At 38.4% G+C, this 15,297-nt stretch overlaps 1 protein-coding gene across 1 annotated transcript in view; it reads right to left on the reverse strand.

The window, feature by feature from the left end:
- Positions 1-15,297, reverse strand: part of RGS22 (regulator of G protein signaling 22) — a 123,153-nt gene that overhangs the window by 54,974 nt on the left and 52,882 nt on the right. The window contains exons 12-14 of the mRNA XM_054590138.1: positions 12,645-12,759; positions 11,077-11,199; positions 10,169-10,270 (exon numbers count right to left, since the gene is read on the reverse strand). Coding sequence (XP_054446113.1) covers positions 10,169-10,270; positions 11,077-11,199; positions 12,645-12,759 — 340 coding nt within the window. The remainder of the gene's footprint in view (positions 1-10,168; positions 10,271-11,076; positions 11,200-12,644; positions 12,760-15,297) is intronic.

Here is a 15,297-nt window from a genome sequence, read left to right on the forward strand (position 1 = left end):
GATAGTAAACATTAAATAAAGATCATGTATAATAATAATCATGGTTTAGAGAAGTTCAGCAGTTGGCTTTTGCAAGCTGATTTTGGTCTACAATCCTATAGTATTCAAAATCTTAACACTGACTGTGGGTAGCTGGTATAAACAGGAAAAAGGGAATGAATGAATAGTTCTAAGCCAGAAAGCTGGCTGCTACACATGTTCTTCCTGAATCCACTTCACCAGCAAGCACAACAAAATGGGATTGCAAGATGAGAACCCTGTTGATTCTGTTCTCAGTGATTCATAGTGCTCGGGATTCCAAGCCTGCCTGCTACTTGTGACACCATCTCTCTGGTAACAAAAACAAATAACTTAACAAAGCCTGAATAATAATTGCCAGCACTCAAGAAACAACCTGATTATAAAGACACTGACATTTACCATAAAACTACAAAGAGGTACATGATTTTCCATATTTAATCACCACCCCAACCTCGCCCCTCACCCATGCCCATTTATCTTTTAGAAAACACAGCTAGTTTCTTAATGCCGCTGCTGTAGAAGGAAATAATGAACTCTGTCAGAGCACCTGAAAATACACCATCTGCCTAGAGAAGGAGCACTTAGCTCATAGCACTTTAGTGAAAATGTCAGGACCACCCTGAAGTATTTAAGTCCTGTAAATGCCAAGGAAAGAGAGGAGCTAAACAATTAAGGTAATGGATGACGGCAGGCAAAGTAAAAACTAAGCTGAGTATCAGAAAAATCTTCTACACTGCCCATCTTATGCCAAAAGTTTTTTCAAAGAAATTTGTGGTAACATCCAAGATTTTGGTTACCTAAAATTAACTCAGACTTCATTGGAAAACATTGTCAGCACAATGCAAATTTTATGGGGAAAGAACTAAATGGCTTCTTTCTCAATATTTCTTGGTTTCCCTGGAAAAGTAGACACAAGAAGAGCATATTCTTTTTTTTTTTTTAAGATTTCATTTATTTATTTTTAGAGAGAGAGGAAAGGACACAGAAAGAGAGGGAGAAAAATACCAATGTGTGGTTGCCTCTCGCATGCTCTCAACTGGGGACCTGGCCCACAACCCAGGCCTGTGCCCTAACTGGTAATCGAGCTGGCAACCCTTTGGTTCACTGGCCAGTGCTCAGTCGACTGAGCCACACCAGCCAGGGCTGAAGAGCACATTCCTGAAACTTGATAGCACTTGGGTGACAGCACCTGTATGTGCTCTGTTCATCAAAGTGTTCCCAGCATGAGGATCAGAGCCTCATACATACTAGATGTGTGATAAATGTTTGTGGAGCTATCGATAAAATTCTTCAGGCTAGGGAAAATGTGCTTGTAATTGCTGGTCTAACTGCTCTCCAGTTTATATTGATTTCCTCACTCTAAGTAATAGAAACAGGACCAGGAACAAAGGGGCCAAATCCGTGGACATACTTATGGATCCCTCTGGGAGGGCTATGCTGCACAAACTGGCATGAACTTCATTTGGATCCACACTGCATCTATGGTCACCTAATGGGAAACTGAAGTGATTTGAGGCAAGAGAGTATGAGAAGAGTGGTGATAAATACTTGCTGAATGAATGCATGGATGAATTCTGCATTATTATTACATCACAACTTACGGTTTCCTAAACACACCAAGGCACAGTAAAGGTCTGATGACATATATTAACTTAGCTTTGGTATTTCCTTTCTCTCTTAGGAAATTTTTCAAACACAAATGTATACTAATGACAGCAGTATAGACTTATATCCAGGAAGATAGAGGTAGACACTTAAACTGACTTATCTACCATGAGACCCATCAAGTGATTTCTTTGTAGGATTGTATATATGAGTAGATAGAAGCAGTAAGTCTCTCACAAGAGCATTAGGCCTGAATATTTCCAAAGAGTCAAATTACTGGGTGGAGATGTTAGGAGTGGGACTTCCAAATGTCAAGATTTCATCCAGTTATGATTAAATGTACTGAAAAGACCTCAGATTTAGTCTAAAGTTGTTGGCATGAATAACACAGGATAGTATACTTTTTTGTTTGAAGAGCTGTCACCCAAAAGAGAGTTTTTTTTCATTGTTTCATAGGGTAGGAATAATGCAAAAAGATAAAAACTTTTGGCCCTGGCAGGGTAGGTCAATTGGTTAGAGTGTCATCCTCATATGCCAATGTAGTGGGTTTGATCCTCAGTCAGGGCACATACAAGAATCAACCAATGAAAGCATAAAAAATAAGTGGAACAACAAATCAATGTTTCTTTCAGTCTCTCTCAAATCAGTAATAATAAAAAATAAATGCTTTTGGCTCAAAATTAAGAAAAAGAAGAGTTCCCTCCTTCTTGCAGGTATTTGAAAAGAAGCTTATGATTATTAAAAAAAAATAACCCTTTGTTATGTGCTGGTAAATAAAGAACTTATTTAGAATATAGAATTCTATAGTCAAATATATGATCTATGAGAGCATACAAGAGATATTTTCAGAGAAACAAAACCTGAGAGATTTTGCCACCAGTAAATCCTAATAAAAAAACCAATAAAAGATGTTCTTCATACTTCCTGTCAAGATGGTGGCATGGGCAGACATGGCTCTCCTCTTCACACAACCACAACTAAATTACAACTAAGAAATGGAACAACTATCACCAGAACCTACAGAAATTGAGTAGAACGGAAGCCTCACAACTACAGAATTAAAGAAACGACATCATCCAGACTGGTAGGAGGGGTAAAGACATGGAACAGTCTGGTCCCACATCCATGTGTGGTAGATAAAATTTTGGGAGGAATATCTCCAGAGCGAGGAGTCCCAGCCTCCCACCGGGCTCCCCAGCCCAGGGTTCCAGTGCCAGGAAGGTTAAGTCTCCACAACTTCTGGCTCCAAAACCCAGCGGGGATTGAGTTGGTGGAAGAAAATTCTGGAGCCCCAGGCAGTTCCTCTTGAAGAACCCACACAAGGACTCACCTACTCAGACTAATGCCCTCTGGGCTCCACCAATGAGGTGGCGGCTTATGGGGCACCAGTGGCGTGCAAGGGGAGACTGAGCTGCCTGGCACCAAGGTGAGCAGAGGCCATTGTCCCTTTTCTGCCCACTGCCACCCACAGAGCTGGCAGACTGGTGCCATTTCTAAGATTCCATCAACCTGGCTCACACTGTTTGACCTACCTTGGAGTTCCCCAGAGACTCCACCCCACCCAACTTAAGGGTCCACCCAAGCTGCTTTTCCATATGAATGATCTTGGATCCTGCTTCACAACTTCCTCAATCCTCTCAAACAAGCAACAGCTGGTCTCAGTGAGCCCCACGCTCAGAACTAGCAGTCAAGATTCACAGCTTGGCTTCACCTGGAAATGTCCAAGGCCAGCACAAGTAGCAGCCATTTCAGGTTGCTTTATAGCTTAGGCAGGGTAGCCCCAGGCAAAGCGCAGGTCAGGGCTGATCTTGGCTTGCGCCCCTCAGGAAACCCCAGGGGCCATCACACCAGTGGACCGCTGCACACCATATCAGAGCACCACCACCCTGCCCCTGCGCAGCTGATCCTCCATGGAGGGAAGAGGTTGGTGGTAACTGGTCATAGCCACTGGCTCTTGTAGCTAACTGGCCTGGGTAATTCCGTCCCACTGATCTGCGAACAACAACCAAGGCTCAACTATAAGTGGAGGGTGTACTTGGCTCATACAGAGGGTGCACCTTGAGTACCCAGCTTGGGTGATAGAGAAGCCTGCGCCACTGGACCCTACAGGACACCTACTACAGTAGGCCATGCTACCAAGACATGGAGTCAAAGCAGCTCTACCTAATACATACATACAAACACAGGGAGGCTGCCAAAATGAGGACACAAAAAAACATGGCCCAAATGAAACAACAGATCAAAACTCCAGAAAAAAGAGCTAAACAAAATGGAGATAAGCAATCTATCAGATGCAGACTTCAAAATACTCATTATAAGGATGATCAAGGAACTTAGTGAGGACCTTAACAGCATAAAAATAAAAAATAAAAAAACAGAAACAAAGGATGCGACTAACTGAAATAAGAACAATTTACAGGAAAACCACGGAAGAGTAGATGAAGCTGAGAATCAAATCAATGATTTGGAACATAAGAAAGCAAAAAACAACCAGTCAGAACAAGAAGAAGAAAAGAGAATAAAAAAAAAATGAGGACAGTATAAGCAGCCTCTGGGAGGTCAAGTGTTCCAACATTTGCATGATAGGAATGCCAGAAGGAGAAGAGAAAGAACAAGAAATTGGAAATCTATTTGAAAATATAATGAAAGACAACTTTCCTAGTTTGGTGAAGGAAACAGACATGCAGGTCCAAGAGCCACAGAGAGTTCCAAACAAGATGGATGCAAAGAGGCCCACTCCAAGACACATCATAATTAAAATTCCAAAGGTTAAAGATAAAGAGATGGGAGGGTGGTATGGGAGAATGGGTGAGAGGTGAGGGGATTAAGAAGTACAAATAGGTAGTTACAGAAGAGTCATGGGAATGTAAAGTACAGTAAAGGAAAGGGAGTAGCCAAAGGACTTACACGCATGACCGTGGACATGAACAAGGGTGGGGGGATTGCCTGAGGGAGTGGGATGCTGGGTGGAGGAGGGCAAAGGGGGAAAAATCAGGACAACTATAATAGCAGAATTAATAAAATATGATTTAAAAAAAAAAGATGTTCTTCATAAACTAAACCCCCCAAAAAAGGAATGTGATGCAAAAAGCAATGGTGAGCAAGAAATTTGTATGTGAATAAATCTATAGACTGTAAAAAAAAAAGATGACTACATGACAGGTATAAAAGAAAATTTTTAATGCCATACAAAAATAATATGTAAAATGTGCGAGGGGTCATAGAATTAAATTGTTTAAGATCCTTCACTTGTTTGAGAGATGATAAATATAAGAACTAATTGTGTACTTCATTAATTTCAGTATACATTCTAAAATTGTTAGGATGAAAACAGAAATAGAAGGAAATAAAATGTAAAACATTATTACTATCCACATTTTACAAAACATGACACTGTGGTTTATTAAAGTTACTGACTTGACCAAGTTTACCCCGCCAACAACTAGCATAACATGAAAATGTGTTTCAGTTGCAAGTTCTGTGATTTACTTTCTTCAGAGTCATAGAGTCTCTAATTTAAGTGATACATGAAAATAATGTGTCAACCTAATGTTCAAGTCAGTAAGGCAAAAACCTCACACTGCTGCAAGAATCTCTTTATATTAATAGAACCTTGTAAAAGTGCTATGAATTTACCTAGCAATCCTCTTATTTCTCATATCCATTTCATTCTTATCTACCCCCTGACTCATTAATTCCTACATTCTCCACATTATTTTTCTCCTAAGTTCTAATTTTTTTAATTTTATTTTCACTTTCTTTCTTTTAGAGAGAGGGGAGGAGAGGGAGAAGAGAGGAAGAGAAACATCGATGTGAGAGATAAACATCAGTTGGCTGCCTTCCCTATGTGCCCTGACTGGGGACTGAATCTGAAACCCAGGCGTGTTCCCTGTCCAGGAATCAAACCAGCAACATTTCAGTTTGCAGGACAATGCTGAAACAGCTGAGCCACACTGGTCAGGGGATTTTTGTTTTTTGTTTTTTTGTTTTGTTTTTTGTTTTAAAGAGAGGGGAAGGGAAGGAGAAAGAGAAGGAGCTAAGCTCTAAATTTTTACTGTTTTTTTCTCTCTTCCTCCTTCCCATTACTTTTTACAAAGTTAATTACAAAAAATTAACTTTGTGCTTTTTTGTATGTGTGTATACATATGTGTAAAGATGTATAATATTTATGAATCATACATCTTTTAATTTTAAGAAATCCCAATATATATGCTGTGGAGAGTGGTAAATTCTAAATGCATAGTTTTTATTGGGATACAGTTTGTTTGAAAGATTTATACAAAGACAAAAGTTACAAAATACAGTGGAGACCAGATGTGCTTCATTCTATTGCAGTGCTCTATCACTGAAGAAAGTATATAATGTCAAAAAACAGGGCTTCTGGCCAAGATGGAGGTGTAGGTAGATAGACTTCACCTCCTCACACAACCAAAAGAAGGACAAATTTAAAAACAAAAAATAACCAGAACTGCCAGAAAATTGAACTGTATGGAAGTCCAACAATCAAGGAGCTAAAGAAGAAACATTCATCCAGACCAGTAGGAGGTGCAGAGACAGGTAGCCAGGGTGGAGAGGACACGTGGCAAGGTGGCGGCTGGCAGACCAGGCAGTCCCACATTTGCGTGAAGTTGGAGGAACAGCTGGGGAGCAAGACAGACCGCGCAACCCAGGGTTCCAGTGTGGGAAAAGAAAGCCTCAAAACCTCTGGCTGTAAAAACCTGTGGGGTTTGTAGCAGCAGGAAAAACTCCCAGCCTCATAGGAGACTCTGTTGGAGAGACCCACAGGGTCCCAGAACATACACAAACCCACCCACCTGGGAATCAGCACCAGAAGGGCCCAATTTGCTTGTGGGTAGCAGGGAAAGTGACTGAAGGCTTGCTGAAAGCCAAGCAAGCATCATTGTTCCTTCTCTGACACTTCCCCCATATACAGAGTCACAACCCAGCAACCTGGGCGCTCTGGTGAATACCTAAGCCTCAGTTCCTTCCAATGTAACAGGCACACAGAGACAAAGAAATGTGGCCCAAATGAAAGAACAGATCAAAGTTCTAAAAATAGAACTAAGCTATGAACAGATAGCCAACCTATCAGATGCACAGTTCAAAACATTAGTAATCAGGATGCTCACAGAATTGGTTGACTATGGTCACAAAATGGAGGAAAAAGTGAAGGCTATGCAAAGCAAAATAAAGAAAAATATACAAGGAACCAACAGTAAAGGGAAGGAAACCAGGACTCACATCAACGACTGGGAGCAGAAGGAAGAGATAAACATTCAACCAGAACAGAATGAAGAAACAAGAATTCAAAAAAATGAGGAGAGGCTTAGGAACTTCTGGGACAACTTTAAATGTTCCAACATCCGAATCATAGGGGTGCCAGAAGGAGAAGAGGAAGAGCAAGAAATTGAAAGCTTATTAGAAAAAATAATGGAGAACTTCCCCAACCTGGTGAAGGAAATTGACTTCCAGGAGATCCAGGAAGCTCAGAGAGTCCCAAACAAGTTGGACCCAAGGAAGCACACACCAAGGCACATCATAATTACATCACCCAAGATTAAAGATAAGGAGAGAATTTTAAAAGCATCAAGAGAAAAGGAGACAGTTACCTACAAAGGAGTTCCCATAAGATTATCAGCTGATTTCCCAAAAGAAACGTTGCAGGCAACAAGGGGCTGGAAATAAGTATTCAAAATCATGAAAGACAAGGACCTACATCCAAGATTACTCTATCCAGCAAAGCTATCATTTAGAATGGAAGGGCAGATAAAGTCCTTCCTAGATAAGGTCAAGTTAAAGGAGTTCATCATCACCAAGCCCTTACATGAAATATTAAAGGGATTTACCTAAGAAAAACATGAAGATCAAAACTATGAACAATAAAATGACAACAAATTCACAACTACCAATAACTCAACCTAAAAAACAAAAACAAACTAAGCAAACAACTAGAACAGGGACAGAAACCCAGAAACAGAGATTGTAGGGGAGGGGGAGGCAGGAGAATGGGGGGAAAGGTACAAGGAATAAGAAGCATAAATAGTAGGTGCAAAATAGACAGGGAGATGTTAATAGCATAGGAAATGGAGAATCCAAAGAACTTATATGTACGACCCATGGACATGAACTAAGGGGAGGGGGATCCTGGTGGGAGGGGCGGTTCAGGGCGTAGGGGAAAAAAGGGGAGAAAAAAATGGGACAACTCTAATAGTATAATCAATAAAATATATATATTTAAAAGAAAAACAGTAGGGCCATCTGCAGTGCAATCTGGGCTCCAGATCTTAGCAGTGATAGATGGTCCCCTAGCAAGTTGTTGCTAGAGTCAAAGACTGTATCTCTGCATTATAGCTGTGATTCTCTTCTTGCCAAAACCATTTCATTTGGTTTCTCACTACACTATTCTATTGAAGCCATGCAGGAAAGTCTTCAAAGAGTGCCTAAGCCTTTAGTTCAAACTCCTAGACCACAGTTAGGCATGCTAAATCATTGTTACTGACCATCCTCCCTCCCCCGCCAATCTAGTTTACCTAGAGATATTTCTGCAATATTTCTTGAGGTAATAAAACTTCAAAGTATGCAATCTGCCTACTAGCATACATAAAAGCATGTAAGCCTTTGGAATCAACTCTGGGTCTCCTACCATCCAACTTGTCAGATGTATAAAAACAATATAAAATCAAGTTCATAGCAACTTTAACACAGTGCCAGCTGATTTTATTCTGCCATTGGCATTTATCAATGGAAAGATCTATATTCTAAATGTACCATTGAAGAAAGCCTTACAATTTTTCTATTAAAAAGAAATGAATGGTATTTCACATTGTGAAATAAATCTATAGGATTATGGTATTAGGCAATTCTTACATCTGGAGGCCAAGAAATCTGGAATAATTAAAACCTAAACCAATTTAGATAATTGTCCCACTAACCAAAAATAAAATAAAGTAACCAAGGAAGAAAGCAAACAAGTAAGAAAATATCACATGGTTTTCTCCTTTTATTCCCTCCCAGTAGTCACTAAACACAAATCGCTACATTGCTTGCTCCACCTGCCTGCTTCAACTCCCCAAAAGATAACCTAGGAAAGACGAAAACGTTTATGGGCTTCGATAGTCCCAAAACAGAGTAACGCATTTCAGAATGACTAAAACTTGACTGTATTCTGTTTCAGTTATTCACAGCTTATTGAATAATATAATCACTAAGAATTAATAAGTCTACCAAGCTCCAAGACAATTTTCTCTTTTACAAGTGCATGGAAATATAGTGATTACAACCAAAAATCCACTTACTTGAGCCACTGAAGATTTTTGAAGGAGTAACCTTTGTAGTAGTAAAAACATAATAAAAATAACAGATGATACTTTAGCCGACAGGGGCAATAGGTTACGCAGAGAAGGATAAATAGAGAGTTACAGGTAAAGGATTAACAAGCAAAAGAGCTTACTGTGTGGTCTCAGAAAATGGTACTGGCAAATGAGAGATTTAATTTCATTATTTCATGGAGCCAGGTCTAGGCTGTGTTGAGCCGAAGCCCTTATTCGCACGGTGAAGAGTACAAAGTCTGTCAGCTGATTTACAAAGCACAGTTATTAACACCAGAGTCAGGGTGGTGGAAGTAACAACAAACATCCAGCAGCACTCTTGGATGTCTTAACCAAGGTTAGAGCAAGGTCATAAATAATACGGCAAAACTAATCTCCTCAGCATTGTTTCGGGAGAGTTCCTCTGGAATGGGGTTATTTCCGATTCTAAGGATCACTTAAGTGCTTAACAGATATAGATATAGATGTGACTAGCAGTTTTCTAGGCTTGACGACCTCTCTCTGTAAAAGATGAAGACCTTAAGAATAAAAGGTAAGTCAGCTCAAGTCATAATTCTATTCCCTTTTCTTCATTCCCCCCCCTCACCACCCCCCCCCCCCGAAAAAACCCTCACCACTCTGTCTTCCTTCTCTATTTTGCTTTGGGGAAGTCTTGAGGTAGTCTTTTCTCCCACTCTGAGTATCTGTCTTATATGGTGTGTAGCACAGAAGCCCAGGCAACAACACAGGGCCTGCACCACAGAGGGTCAGTCAACATTCTTTCCTGCCCTTTAGACAGGCCAAGAGCGTAAGTGATCCAATGGTTGGCTTCTTCAGGAAGCTCAGGGGGCAGCTTTGATCAATGCCTCTGCTCCCAACAACTTCAGTGATTCAGTACAAATCCTCTCTCAGGTTTCTCTTGTAAGTCATTCATGACAAAACCAAAAAGTCATAAATTAAAAAAAAAAAAAAGATGGTATGTCCGTTATTGGAACAAGTTATTGGCAGCAAAGAGAAAATAAAGCAAACCCAAGAAAATAGATAAAACTGAGAACCAACAAATCAGATTAGAAAACAAGATGCTGCTGGTATTTAAATACAGTAATCCCATGGCAACAATTTAATTGTTGCCTTTTTGCCATACTCCCAGGTTTCTCTCTTTTGGGGCTGGACACAACTTTTCATTTCTCTGTGTACTTGGAGATTCGCAGTGGACGACATTATTAACTACTCACTTGGGCTTGCTTGCATACTTTATAAGGGTGAAGTGTTTCTTGGTAGAAAAGCTGATGATAAGCCTGTAGGTCAAACCAGAAGTACACACTGTTCTTCCACAACTGCAGACGGAAAGATGGAAAAAGTACATAAATTATTACCACCCAGTCATTAAAATTCTAAAAAGCTCTAATTTCAAATATGAATAATTGTTTAACTCCTTGGGGTTATCATAAATCACGCTCAATTTAAGATGGTTTTATATTCTATCACAAATCGGGAACATACAAAATAATTACTTGTATTGTCACTTAAACATTATATTTTTGCAGGTATGTTTCTCTCCTAATAGGTCATTAAAATAGTAAGTGTTCTAGTTAATAATTAAAGAGTAATTACATATTTCTGGCATGAACCCAAAAATCTAAGTGTATTTTGGTATATAAAGGCAAGTGTACATCATAACAGAACCAAACACTACTCTTCATTTAAGCCAGTGAAATTCTTTTCATTTGAGGCAAAGCAAAGACTTTGTGAATTCAAAAAATAAAAATAACTTTGCCACTATCCCCTGCACCTTGTAATTGGTATAATTATTAAAATCATATTAAAGGATTGATAGAAATCCACTCTGAATACAATATATATTATATTGAAAGAGTTATGTAAAAATAAACTATTGTTAACAGTGCAAGTCAATCTTGTCTATCTGTATATTATCTTCTTTATAATTTTAGTAGGATAGTGAACCAAAGAAAACTATAACTGAAATGTTTACAATTTTACTAAATATTTTGCATGAAATTTCTTACCAGAGATGGGAATTTCAACATCAAGTACAATTATTTGAGCATTGAATTATTTCATCCTCTCTTATTTTAAAATGAAGTAAAAATATAAAATTATGCTTCAAATAATTATTTTCTACCTTGTTCCCTGAATGCTCACAGAATTTAGTAAAGAAGAATCCAGCTCTATTTTCTACATACAAAGACTGCAACAAATTTTCCATGTCAAATCCTCCCAAAGCACCAGCTGCCATGGTTTTAACCTAGATAGCAAAACAGAAGACCATTATCCACCCAAAACATTGTAATTTTTATGGCATTGCACAACAGGGTTTCATAAATTCTGCCAGGCTGTCGTTTCCCCACTGGACTATTTTATTTTTGTACTATATATGTAATCAATGCAGTATGTTTGCATCTCACTGTCATGTGAGGTTCATTCTGGAGCCAAGGATAGCAGCAGAGTTTGTTCTATTTTAAACCAATCTGATCTCAAACGTAATGTTAAAACGACTTCCCAACCTCAACTATTTTCTTGTTTCAGGCACAGTGATACCACTTCAGGAGTCTTCCAAGTCACTGTTGGTGGTCTCTTTCCTATGTGTTTACTGTTATTTTAGCCTTGAGGTGCTGCTATAATAGCTACAAGAGAGTTATAAAAAGAACTATCTTCAAGGCCTCTCAGTGCTGCTTGTTAACAGTCTTGTGGGGGGTGGGGGGTGGGGGATGTCCCGCTTTGGACAGTCTCACCCCATACAGGCCGTAGCCTTCAGAGTGTAAATGACAGTACAAGTTCTCATAAAACTTTGCTATTTATGGGCTTCTCTGCCAGCAATGCTGGCAACCCTAACATCATCCTTGAAACACAGAAAGCTGGCTGTTTCTCCAGGCAGAGAGTTACACTAGAGAGCAAACGGGCATCTACATTCGCATTAACTCTTTGCTACTTCTGCGCGGAACTCAGACTTCTTAATCCTAAAATAACTGCGGCATAAACAATGCAGGGTTTAAGTAAGGTCCTTGTTTTCTCTTTGTTATAGTGTCTCTCTGCCTCTCTCTTTATGGACCTACTGAACGAACTCTGAGGTGAGAATTTAATGTTTTCATGATGTCTAACCACTGACATTCCAAAACTAAAATATCATTATTTTGGCAGGAAAAAAATCTTAATTAGAAGAAAAAGGGAACTGCTTGCTTAGAATAAAACAGTTACACAAAATTATATCCAAGTGTTCAGACTACATCAGGACTACCAAGGTTACTACCTAAAGTATAATCCTTAGAGAATGTGAAATTGTCATATAGAATTGGTGTGGAAATCCACATTTTCAAGGTAGCCAGATTACAAAAATATTTCATAAAAATTCTAAGCTTCCAAAACATAAAATCAAATAATATTATTTTCATCAAGTGTTACAAGCTTAATAAAAATCCTATAGGGTATTATTTTGTTTTCAAAATGCCTTCATACTAAAACCAGAACACAGCTGTTTTTTAAAACAGTAATCAATGGAATATACAGCAACACGGTTCTACAAAAGGGAACACAGAAGAAATCTTTGTGTAAAAATCCTTTTGCCAGGCAAAAATAAAATGTGGTGTTTAGTAGAGAAAAAATATTATAATAAATCAATAAAACATTTTTTAAATCAAGGCAAACTGATGAGTGAAATGAGGAATCAGATTAATCAGTCCTCAAAATACTTACCAAAGGTTCTTCTGTATAAGTATATCTTCTATCCAGCTGGGGCTTCAGACATTCAGAAATGTCAGTGAAAGATGTTAAATGAATAACTTCATTGCTGTCTCTCATGTATCTTGACCTAAATTATAAGGATATGAACTAATTGATCAGCAAATATTCTGAGTACCTTTGGTATACATGTGAATCACATTAATAAAATGAGAGATAAAATCATATCATCATCTCAATAGATATAGAAAATGCATTTGACAAAAATTTAACACCCATTCATGAGTAAAACTCTCAACAAAGTGGGTATAAAGGGAATGTACTTTAACCTAATAAAGGCCGTAAGTGACAAGCCTTCAGCTAATATCATACCCATCAGTGGGAAGATGAAAGCTTTTCCTCTAAGATCAGGAACAAGACAAGGATGTCCACTCTCATCATTCTTATTCAATACTAGTACTGGATGGCCTAGCTAGAGCAATTAAGCAAGACAAAAAATAAAAATAAAAGGCATCCAAATCAAAAAGAAAGAGGCAAAACTGTCACCTCAAATACTCAGGATGACTAGTATTTTTTAAAATCAGAAAATAACAAGTGTTAGTACGGAGGAATTGGAACTTTTGTACACTATTGGCAGCAATTTTAAATGGTATAGCCACTGTGGAAACAGTATGTCAAATCCTCAAAAAATTAAAAACGGAATCACCAGTTGATCCAGCAACTCCACTTCTGGGTATATACACAAAAGAATTGGAAGTAGGGTCTTGAAGAGACTTGTACATACATGTTCATAGCAGCATTATTCACAGTAGCTGAAATGTGAAAGCAACCCAAGTGTCCATTGATGGCTGAATGATTTAAGTAATATATGATATACTTACATATAGTATATGTATATTAATGTACAGGGGTAGGCAAAAGAAGGTTTACCGTTTTTGTATGAAAAAAGACATGCAGTTATGGAAATAATAATACAATAATAAGCTGTGTTTCACATGCTCACAACAGTAAACCTACTTTTGCCTGCCCCTGCATACATAAAATGAACAATTATTTAGCCCTAAAAAGGAATGACATTCTGAAATATGCTACGACATGGATGAACGCTGAGGATATAAGACAGCTGCAAAAAGACAAATAATTTCCTTTATACAAAGTACTTGGAATAGTCAAAATCATAGAGACAAAGTAAAATAGTGGTTGTCAGAGCTGGCAGAGGAGGGAATGGGTTGTTCTTGCTCAGTGGGTATAGAGCTTCAGTTGTATAAGATGGAAAAAATTCTGGATGGATGAAAACAGTTCTGGAGATGGATGGTGGCGATGACTGTACAATATTACTAATGTATTCAGTAGCACTAAAGTGTACAGTTAAAAAGGGTTAAAAACCAAACCAATGAGCAAAATAGAGACAGACTCCTAGAGAGCAGGCTGACAGCTCTGGGGGGAGGAAGCAAGAAGGAAAAGGGGCTCATGGGCATGGACAGCAGTGTGGCGGCTGGAGGGATGGAGGGGGCCTAACAGGGATAAATGGTAATGGAAAAAATGCAATAAAAAATATATAGTGTAAAAAAACAAAAAGGAGTTAAGAAGGTATATTTCTTATTTTGTGTATTTTACAACAATCAAATAAAAATTTAAAAAATCAGAGATGTACTTTCAGCATTTGAGGTTGCTTTTCCCCGAAGTTCTGCTCATAATGAAGAGCATCTGAAAAACTGAGCATCATGCTTCATGGTTGGCAAACCCAAAGACTGAAGCCTAGTAGTAAGGAAACAATGGAAGGAAACCGATCCTCGCACATACTGTGGCATGACTTTAGTCTTTTTGTTTGCTCAGATTAAGATTATCCTACATTACCAATGCTTGAGTAAAAAAAGGAAAAATTTATTCCAGAAAAATATGTCAACCAAAATCTCAAATAAATTCTACAAACAATATTTCAAATGGAAGACATAGCTTAAAATTAGCCAATACAGAAGAGCAGACAAAAAAAGAGAAAGAACAAAATTCATCTTAAAATAGAAAAATGGAGATTCACAGGAGCTTCAGGTATTAAAAATATCAGACACAGACCTTAAGCAACTATGATCTAGGGAATTAAAAAAAAAAACTGAGAATTTTGGCAGAGAACTAGAAAACCAGAAAACATATCATAACAGACCTAAAAAGAGCTAAAGATAAATTACAGAAAATACAACAACTGAAGTTAGGAGCATTAAATGTAAATAACAACAGATAAGACACAGTTGACGGGAGAACTAGAAAATAAGTCAAAAGAAAATGCCCAGAACAAGATAGAACACAGAAGACAGGGTATGACAGAATAAATTAAGAAGGTCTCGCATACATTTAATTGGAATCCCAGAATAAGAGTAAATAAAGAGTAACATTACAAGAGTTAACAGCTGATCATTTTCCAAAACTAATGAAAACCATTAAAGCCACAGGTTTTTTTTATTGTTGACACTATTACAGCTGTCTCCCATTTTCCCTCCTCCCCCGCCCCACCAAGCTTCTGACACACCCCTGCCTTCACCACATTGTTGCCTATGTCCATGGGCTTTGCATACATGTATATATGTACTTTGGCTGAGCTCTTCCAGTCCCTGTAACCCCTCCCCTCTGAGATCTATTAGTCTGTTCCATGTGTCCATGCCTCTGGTTTTAT

Source organism: Pteronotus mesoamericanus, unplaced genomic scaffold (genome assembly GCF_021234165.1).
Source record: "Pteronotus mesoamericanus isolate MK-2021 breed Mesoamerican mustached bat unplaced genomic scaffold, CSHL_Meso_final scaffold_174, whole genome shotgun sequence".
Classification (NCBI taxonomy): domain Eukaryota; kingdom Metazoa; phylum Chordata; class Mammalia; order Chiroptera; family Mormoopidae; genus Pteronotus; species Pteronotus mesoamericanus.